Source organism: Mya arenaria, chromosome 13 (genome assembly GCF_026914265.1).
Source record: "Mya arenaria isolate MELC-2E11 chromosome 13, ASM2691426v1".
In the NCBI taxonomy this organism is placed as follows: domain Eukaryota; kingdom Metazoa; phylum Mollusca; class Bivalvia; order Myida; family Myidae; genus Mya; species Mya arenaria.
The window spans coordinates 951,549-961,799 of NC_069134.1; the positions used below are offsets into that span (position 1 = coordinate 951,549).

General features: G+C 36.5%; 1 protein-coding gene across 1 annotated transcript; it reads left to right on the plus strand.

Moving 5' to 3' along the window:
- Positions 1–95: 95 nt before the first annotated feature.
- LOC128214889 (inositol monophosphatase 3-like) lies at positions 96–9,132 on the plus strand. Its single transcript, XM_052921592.1, has 5 exons — positions 96–417; positions 3,819–3,999; positions 4,633–4,746; positions 5,116–5,280; positions 5,627–9,132. The coding sequence occupies exons 1-5, from the start codon at positions 97–99 to the stop codon at positions 5,875–5,877; spliced, it is 1,032 nt and encodes a 343-aa protein (XP_052777552.1). The 5' UTR covers position 96; the 3' UTR covers positions 5,878–9,132.
- Positions 9,133–10,251: the final 1,119 nt, after the last annotated feature.

A 10,251-nucleotide genomic window follows, 5' to 3' on the forward strand; every position in this document is an offset into this window, starting at 1 on the left:
TGCTCTTCTAAATTATCCAATAAACGCTTATTGAATTTTCACTTTGAGTTTGGCAGTCAAGCGTCTTGAAAGAGAACCAGTCTAATGGCTTCCAACATGGCACCTTCGAACGTCAGGCTTAATCCTCTCGGAGGAGCAATTTTCATTTCTGTAGTTTTGCTTGTATTTTTCTATGTATTTGGCTTTCCAACGATGTTCCCTGAGGAACGAGTTAGTATGAGAGAGTTGCTGTCAGCTAGCATAGTACTAGCCAGGCGAGGTGGAGACCGAGTACTCGCCATTCGGAGAGATGACACGTTGGACACCAAGAAGAAAGGAGAGACGAAAGAAGGGGCGAATGAGTACGTTTCACAGGGCGACATGAAGTCTCATGAACAGATATACTACGGATTGAAGAAGCTGTTTCCTAAAATGAATGTAAGTCTATAAATACATACATTCATCTATAATTACATTTTTGTAAGCACTCATCACTGTCTGACTGTGTTTAATAGCTACGTGGTGTTGTGGTGTAGGCTCTGGGTCGAAAGGTATATAGTTCAGTGTTCCAGCCAAGAGTTGAAAAGGACAGGGTGCTAGGTCAGATGGGGCATGTTTGATACGCATTGAATGAGCCTAAATTGGGCAATCACGAGGGCTTATGTTCGAGCCTTATTGATTATGACTTTGTTATAACTACTTTCAATACTTATAGCTTGTTATGAAGGGTGTAGCTGTTATCTTTCCTTTTGTGTCAAAATTATGTATAATTATTATTTATAGATTTCAATCGGTATTTTCAAAAACATCCCCTCTATCTTTAAAACAAGCTTGTTTGCAGAAATTGAGATCCCTTGTACCACAAAATTATTGCAGTTACCCCACGATGAGTGATATAACCATTCACAGAAATGGCATACTGAAACTTCTTGCCAATTTAAAACCCAACAAAGCTGCAGGGCCAGACCGTATAAGCCCTCTTGTCCTTAAAGAGTTAAAAAACGAGATTGCTGATATTATAACAGTCCTCTTTCAAAAGTCATTAACCACAAACTCTATCCCTGTTGCCTGGACGAAGGCTTTTGTATGCCCACTATTTAAAAATTGTGATTCCAGCAACCCAGCAAACTATCGACCTATCTCACTTACATGTATTTTATGTAAATCATTAGAACACATTATTGCCTCAAATCTCTCTGCACATCTGACCGAACACAATATTCTCTATGACCTACAACATGGCTTTCGAGAAAAGCCCTCATGCGAAACTCAACTTATTGAGCTGACCGACGATCTTGTAAGAATCACTTCATCAGGTAATCAAACTGACTTAATTCTTTTGGACTTCAGCAAAGCTTTTGATAAGGTAAATCATCTCAAACTTCTATTCAAACTACAGGATTATGGTGTTTGTCCACAGGTTCTCAAGTGGTCTGAGGCATTTCTCCTTCATAGAAGTCAGACAGTAGTCTTGGATGGCGATCATTCTGAAGAAGTACCCGTAACATCTGGTGTACCTCAGGGCTCTGTACTGGGTCCCTTGTTTTTCTTGATTTACATAAATAACCTCCCTTCTAGTATCAAATCACAAGTTCGACTTTTTGCAGATGATACTGCTGTTTACCTTACCATCAATTCTCCCTCTGACTGTGCTATCCTTCAAAATGATCTCAAACAACTGGAATTATGGGAAAATGATTGGGATATGGAGTTTAATCCCTCCAAGTGTCAAGTTTTGCACATAACAAAGAATAAGCATATCATCAGAAATCAATACATTCTCCATGGCCAGATCTTAGAGCCAGTCAGAAGTGCTAAATATCTTGGTGTTGACATATCAGCAGACCTCACCTGGAACACTCATATCTCGAGAATTACCACCAATGGAAATAATACTCTCAACTTCATTAAAAGAAATATAAAAACAAAAACAGAAAGTGTCAGGACTTTAGCTTACAAAACCCTTGTCCGTCCACAGTTAGAATATGCAAGCACAATTTGGCACCCACACACAAAATCAAACACCAATAAAATTAAAATGGTTCAACGTCGGGCTATCCGTTGGGTTAAACATGACTTCTCTCCTCTCTCCAGTGTTACAAACATGCAGGAAAGTCTTGGTTGGCGCTCACTTGAACAACGTAGACTAGATTCCCGACTTGTAATGTTTTACAACATATACCATCATCATGTTGCTATTACGCTGCCATCTTATATTCAAACACCAATAAGATTTACCAGACTAATGCACCCACTATGTTTCAGACAAATTCAAGTAAAAACTGACTATCACAAATTTTCATTCTATCCTCACTTTGCCAAATCATATTGTCACTATCCCCACCCCTGACACATTCAAGGTGGCTGTGGCAACCATTAAGCATTAGATAAGCGAGCAGTGTTTTTATCCTTTTACCAGTTCACCAATCACTTGTTATCATGTTACCTAAATTATGTTCTCTTTTATACCCTAGTTCTCACTTTTCTGATGTGATTTGCCTCATCAGTGTTTTATTTTTTCACTAACAAGCCGGCGCGCACCGTTCATGTCAGTAACACTCGGAAGAGGAGTTGACATTAAACAGAGATAGATAGATAGATAGATAGATGGTATGATTTTTGAAAAAAATGATGAGCTATTGTTGTCACTTGATGGTGGTTGCGTTGTTGGAGAGCGTTGGTTAAGTTTTGCGTTTAGGTCACTTACATGGAAACTATCAAAGCCATTACTTTGAAACTTGGGGAACTTGTTCATCTAGTACCCTTCTTCACATTGTACCCTAAAGATGCTGAGTCTCACCTGTTTTTTTGGTGGGTAAAAACATGTTTTTGGGCTGATTTTGAGAATTGGACATAGATCTCTTAATTTTTGTTTGATTGATTTTAAAAAAAATCACAGACAATCAATAGAATGCCTTCAATATATCAAAGAGGGTTTTAAGTCACACATTTTCAAGGGTAGGGGAGGGTGGGGCACATTTTAGTATTTTTGGACTTTTTTTAGCTAGTCTGAAAACTCTGATTTTTTAAGTTTTGTGCTTCGGTCACTAACAAGCAAACTATCAAAGCTGTGATGTCTATCACTTTTAAACTTTGGGATACCTGTTCACTATCAAATGTAAAATATGAAATAAATAAATCGTAAAAGGATAAAATCAGACAAGTGTTCAGCACCCACAGGCAGTGCTCTTGTTATACTTATTTTTAGCTCGAATATTCGAAGAATAAGGAGGGCATGAGATTGTGTTTTTGGCCCCCGAGAGTTATGGTCACTGTTTACACTTTAATGTTTTGTTTTTTTATTGCTTTTGATAGGCACATACATTATTATTGTATTCACTTCTAAGTCAAAGCGGTTAAAATTTTACATGTAACCACATTTATGTAATATCTCAGCACATCATGTGTTGCATTAAAATCTAATCTAACAGTGATCCATGCATGTTTCGCCAAAACTTTTCAATCCTTACACTGAAAAGCAAATTGGTCAAATGTGGAAACCAAAATTTTCCTGTCCAAAGATCCAAATCTACCTGTTTGAAGACCCAAATCTACCTCTCTAGAGACCCAATTATACCTCTCATGCAGGTATCCCAAATTTATCACCCTGGAAAGTGGAGACCAAAATATACCTCTCTTGAGACCCAAACCTACCATTGTGATGACCCAAATTTACCACTCTGTTGACCCAAATCTACCTTTTTGGCACTGCCAGAGCTTCATATGTCTGGTTATCACATACATAAAAGACTTCCTTTAAACATTATTGATAAAACCTGCAACAAATATTGTTTCATTCAATTTGCTTAAATCTGAATCTAATGCATGTTCTTTGCCAGGTTGTGTCAGAGGAACATGAGAAGAAACCTCCGAGTTTTTCCTCCATCCCGGATGTTGATCTTCACCTGCAGGAAGTGCTTGCGGGCGTGCAGGAGGACCAGAGCATTCCCATCAGCCAGATTACAGTGTGGATTGATCCTCTGGATGCAACTCAAGAGTACACGGAGATGAAGGATAAAGGCAGGACTTCTTGTCGACTACATTTATGTTGTATCCTCAGTATTCTCAATTTCTGTACAGCTTGATCTTCCAAGGCAGTTGTCGAAATTCTGCTGGAACATTTTCTCTATGCAAAAGAAAGACCAAGCATCAACTTAAAAACATGTTGCCATCTGTAGAAATTAAAAACACTTTCTTTTGATAACAGTTTTGTTCTGCATTTTCCAAATGTATAAATGATTATTTATCTATAGCTTACTTTCATGGTTTATTGGACATGAGTTAGGTGAATTTCTTCAGTTTGTCATCATAATACAGTTGCTTGTTTCTTTAAGATTATTAGGTTTTAAATCACTCTTAAATCATTATTTATTAATCATTGAAAGTGATCTGTGAAGCCATTTTGATTACTTTCGATTATGTACCATGATCAAAATCAAATAAAAATGTCCGAGCTCAAGTGGTTTAAAAAAACAACAAGATGTATTTAAATGATATTTAGTGAACATTAAAGTAAATGATCATAACATGGTTAATGATTTTCAACAAAACTGTATGATACTAAATCATTGTCTAATCCCTAATGATTCAATTGTCATTATGACATAGTTGAAACAAACAATTATTTCATCCAATAAAATTCTGTTTATACAGATGGGTCGGACATGCTGCATTATGTGACCACGATGGTTTGTGTAGCAGTGGACGGCCAGCCCACCATTGGTGTCATACATAAACCGTTTGCCAATGATGACAAAGGGGAAACTTGTAAGCTAGCATTGCCTGGCTTTTGTTTAACTTTGATTTCTCAGTGATAAATCATAGTACTCGTGTTGAAACATACATTTTAGCACTTTTATATAGCTAGTTTAGCATATATTTTAAAACACTTATATAGCTATTGAAATTGACAAGCATTTTAGAAATGTATGTTAGTATCATAAAAAGATTTTTTACATTAGTACATTTGTATTTGTTTAAAAATGTACAGAAGTAAAAGTACTCTTAGAATGTCTTAATTGTTTCAGATTTAACTGTACTACTTGTTTTAACATTATTTTGTAAGTGCAAATTATTAATGTTAATTAGATTAAAGATTGTTTGATCAGTTTTATTTATATTTTATTTTCTTCCCAGCCTGGGCCTGGGTTGGGCATGGGAAGTCCGGAAACCTGCAGAACGGCGCTCCCTCTAGTGTTGGTGAGAAGAGAATCATTGTGTCCCGCTCACACGCAGGGACGGTGAAGGAGGCTGCACAGGAGAGCTTAAGTGATGTGAAGATAACGCCTGCAGGGGGAGCAGGTACAGTGTTGGTGTTACCTGTCTTTGTTACATGTCAACGTATCTCAGAACTTACAAGTCAATTCAATTACATCTGAAACATAATTGTGATGGTTCCAATAAAAGGCAGTACTATGATTTATTACAGTGTCTTGAAAAGATGAAGATTCAAATGATCATCAATTCATGCAATGTGTCTAATTTTTCAGTTGCCCCCAGAAATATATATCATTTGTTATCCCAATGTGTATTATTATGAGTTAAAATGTGAGAAAATAAGCAGCAGCCAATTACTTTTTTCGTATGTTTTATGTCAATAGGTATGTCAATGCATTTTGCTGTAAGAGTTGATCTTTTCATTTTTCAGGTTACAAAACCCTGGAGGTTGTTAAGGGCAACCAGGATGCTTACATCCACACAACCCTGATCAAGAAGTGGGACATTTGTGCGGGCAACGCCATTATCAAGGCCCTCAACGGCAAGATGACCACCCTGAATGGCGGGAATATAGACTACAGCCAAGGGCATGTGCCCAAGAATGAGGGCGGCTTGCTGGCTACACTTTACGGACATGACCTCTACCTTAACAAACTAGGAAAGTTAAAAACTCAGTTGTAGCTTTAGTTCAAGTAATATCATATATATCATCCATTCATTGTCTAAAGGCCCAATAAGCATAATATGAAATAAGAAGGATGAGCTGGCATTTTGGCTCTCAATTTATGATATGCTTTATTTTATGCGATAATCATTGTTATATCTTTGTAACCATTCACGAAACTGATTTACATTATACAATGTTTGATATTTGGATTTGTATATAATATAATGCCTTGAATATGAATTATATATATTTTGGTTATTTTCAACCAACTGGGTAGGCTTTTTGTAACCATAGGGTATTGGATAGTATTATTCCCAGTAAGTGAAGTATTAGTGTGTATATATATTGTAAAATTCTAGAAAATGAACAAAATAACTGACGCTCCCAAAAGTGGGTATTTAAAAAACGCACCATCTGTCAGCCCGTCTCTCCAGTTTAATCGTGCCGGGGCTGTAACCTCATATTGCAGTCACACTTGGAGTATTGTAGACCGACGACCCAACTTTAAATTTGAAGGTTACATTATGAGTTGTCCAGGCTGTAACTTTGTCATGCATGGAGGGTTTAAGATTTACTTGACACATGTGTTTGGTGCATAAAGATGATGTGCCTAAGGCTAGACTAACCTTCCTACCTCAAATGTAAAGATCTAACAGGCCTATCATTATGGAATGCTGCACATATGCAGATAGCATATAGTTTGTCCTGTCCTGGCCGTGTCTTTGTCATGCACAGGGGAATTTTATAATGTATTGACACATGTGTTTGGTTTATAATGGCCATATGTTGCATGCACGGCCAACTACCTTACTTCAAATTCAAGGGCTTAGCTGGATGTGTCAAGTCTGAAATATTGTCATGCTGGGGGGATTTCGAAATTACTTTTGGTACATAAAGGCAATGTGTCAAAGGTCAGGGTCACACTTATAAACTAATCATTGTTGGTTGATACATACATGACAGGTAACTTGTCTTTTATGTTTCATTTGTAACCTGTATTGCTTCACAAAACTTATTGTATGATTAACCTGTAAGACCCAGGTCCTTACCTCTTACTTCATTGATGTCATTCATCATGTGGGCCAGTATATGCTTATAGTTTATATTAGCTCTTCCTGAATGTTAGCATATTAGAAATTGCATAATTTATTGAACTGGATGGCACTTTGGGGACATTCGTCATTTACTGTGACAGCTCTTGTTTTTTTAAAGGTTAGTAGAGAAATCACCATGCAGCATTTTTCAGTCTAGAACAGCGAGCTGTATATATAGCCACTTTGTGCCTTACAATAAGACTGTATGGTATGTTTATCATGTATATATGTGGAAGAATCTCAGTTTTGTCTACAATCTCTCATTCATTTATCCATTGATTGTAAAATGCACAATGCTGCTGCACTGTCATCCTTATGGAATCATAGTTTCGCTTTGCATTTATAAATAGACTTTTAATTTCTTTCAAGAACATAGGAATCAGGAAATAAATCTACGGACTAGTATTATAGATATATATGTAAGTATATAGCCCCAAAACTTGATATGGGTCCATCTTTGTGCAATACACACAACATCGTTTTATACAATGTTTGAAGTTAAAGCTTTAATTTATTTATTTAATCATACATAAGGTTATAGTTTACCCCTGTGTTGTTTTCTGTTGTTGTTTTTTCAAATAAAAATATTAATAGCACTTAACTTATTGGAAATTAGTTAGTATTTTACATCGGATTATTTAATAACACTTTGACCGTTCATATGCTATATATGCATGTGTTCAGAATTTCATGTCACTTTGAATTCCATTACAATTTTCTGTGATATTCTTGTATTGTATTCTTATATGGGCGTTTAATAAGGTTGTGTAATATTTTAATGTGTATATTAACCTATTAAGGTGCTTATGTTATATGGTTTTATTAAGGTTTATTAAAAAATCATGGAGTCATTTGTGTGTCAATTGTCAATTGCTCTCTGAAATCATGGAGTCATTTGTGTGTCAATTGCTCTCTGAAATCATGGAGTCATTTGTGTGTCAATTGCTCTCTGAAATCATGGAGTCAGTTGTCTGTCAATTGCTCTATGAAATCATTGAGTCATTTGTGTGTCAATTGCTCTCTGAAATCATGGAGTCATTTGTGTGTCAATTGCTCTCTGAAATCATGGAGTCATTTGTGTGTCAATTGCTCTCTGAAATCATGGAGTCAGTTGTCTGTCAATTGCTCTCTGAAATCATGGAGTCAGTTGTCTGTCAATTGCTCTCTGAAATCATGGAGTCATTTGTGTGTCAATTGCTCTCTGAAATCATGGAGTCAGTTGTCTGTCAATTGCTCTATGAAATCATTGAGTCAATTGTGTGTCAATTGCTCTCTGAAATCATGGAGTCATTTGTGTGTCAATTGCTCTCTTAGTCTAAAATCATGGAGTCAGTTGTCTGCCAATTGCTCTCTGAAATCATGGAGTCATTTGTGTGTCAATTGCTCTCTGAAATCATGGAGTCAGTTGTCTGTCAATTGCTCTATGAAATCATTGAGTCAATTGTGTGTCAATTGCTCTCTGAAATCATGGAGTTATTTGTGTGTCAATTGCTCTCTTAGTCTAAAATCATGGAGTCAGTTGTCTGCCAATTGCTCTCTGGAATCATTGAGTCATTTGTGTGTCAATTGCTCTCTGCAATCATGGACTCATTATTTGTGTCCATTGTTCTCTGCAATCATGGACTCATTTGTGTGTCAATTTCTGCTTGAAATCATGGAGTCAATTGTGTGTTAAATGCTCTCTAATATTATTGAGTTATTTATGTGTTAATTTCTGTGCTGTGTGTTCATTATTCAAATATTTATGTTTGCCTGGTGAATGCTAGTCTTATCTGACTTTCAAGGAATATGCCAGTTGCTCAGGTTGTTAAGTTTGTATTGCTATTATGTTGACTAGCAGGGTATCATGTTTTCACTGTGAAATCGATAAAATATATTAATTACTTATTTCATTAATTTCAATCATTTGTTAAAAATTTGCTGCAGAGCAGCTGGTTTAGTGTAATAATTTATTTGTGTTGACGGTCAATATGTATGATGGGCATTATCTGCAATTGTCCTTTTTAGTGTGGGTTAACTCAAACTGTGTTAACTGAGCATGTGCATTTACTGCAGCACTGATCAAATATGGTAGATTGTATTTAATCACTAAATTCAATCTTTTCTCATGCTAATTCCAAAAAACTTATTGTGTTGAAATAGAGGGAATAATTTTTAATAAAATTACAAAAAAATCATGTTCTATGTTTTGAAATCTGGCTAACCTTGTGTTTATTATGTCTCCCCCAATGAGTAGGAGACACCTTGTGTTTACCCTGTCTGTAAGTCAGTCAGTCCCTCAGTCAGTCTATATGTCACACTTTGTTTCTACTCATTAACTTGAGAACTCTTAGACCGTGGGACTTCATACTTGGTATGCAGCTTGGTCATAACCAAAAGATTACCTTTATTGATTTTGAGACATAAGTTCAAAGGTCAAGGTCAAGGTGACCTTGAGGTGAAAAACGGTTTCCGCGTAATAACTGAAAATCCTTTGGGTCCAGGAACTTCATACTTAGGGCCGAATTCAGAACAACCACTCCCAGTGCCGAATTCAGAACATCCACTCTCACTCACACTCCAGCCACATTCCCGTAAGGGACACTCAAGTGATCACTTGAGTGGAATATGGGGAGTGACACTCAAGTGATCTGTTCGTATTCACACGCCTCGCTAATACTCCACTTCATCAAGTGACCAATACAGTATATATACATGTATGATTATTACATGAACATATCGGATTATCTGTTTGACTATGGTGGTGTTATACATTGTAAACATATGTTTATATGAGATTTGAGTACCGTATTTTTAGATATGGCGACAAAATGACAATAATTGTTATTCTGAAATTGAAATTTACGATTTATGATTTAGGGATTAGTAGGTCAAAGGTCAAGGACATGGTAAAAATCGCAATGACCACGAGGTAAAAAACGGTTTCCGCTCAATAACTAAATAACGCTTGAATACAGGAACTTGGTATGCCAGTTAGTCATGACCCCTATTGATTTTTAGACCAGTAGGTAAAAAGTCAAGGTGACCTTTAGGTAAAATAACGTTTTCCGCTAATAACTAAAGCACGCTTGGAACCATACTTTGTTTTCTAGTTGGTCTAGATTAGTAGATGACCCCTATTGACTTTGAGGTCAGTAGGTCAAGGTCACACTGACATTTCAGGTGAAAAACAATTTGTTGGTCACCAGTCCGTACGTCACACATCTTTCCGCTTAATAACTTAAGAACGCTTGGACCCAGGAACTTCATACATCGGCCCAGGAACTTCATACTTGGTATGCAGGTTGGCCATGA

Coding starts and splice junctions, on each gene's coding strand:
- LOC128214889 (XM_052921592.1), top strand. CDS start 97: ATGGCACCTTCGAACGTCAGGCTTAATCCTCTCGGAGGAGCAATTTTC. Junction 4,000..4,632: donor CACGGAGATGAAGGATAAAG/GCAGGACTTCTT, acceptor CTGTTTATACAG/ATGGGTCGGACATGCTGCAT. Junction 5,281..5,626: donor AACGCCTGCAGGGGGAGCAG/GTACAGTGTTGG, acceptor TTCATTTTTCAG/GTTACAAAACCCTGGAGGTT.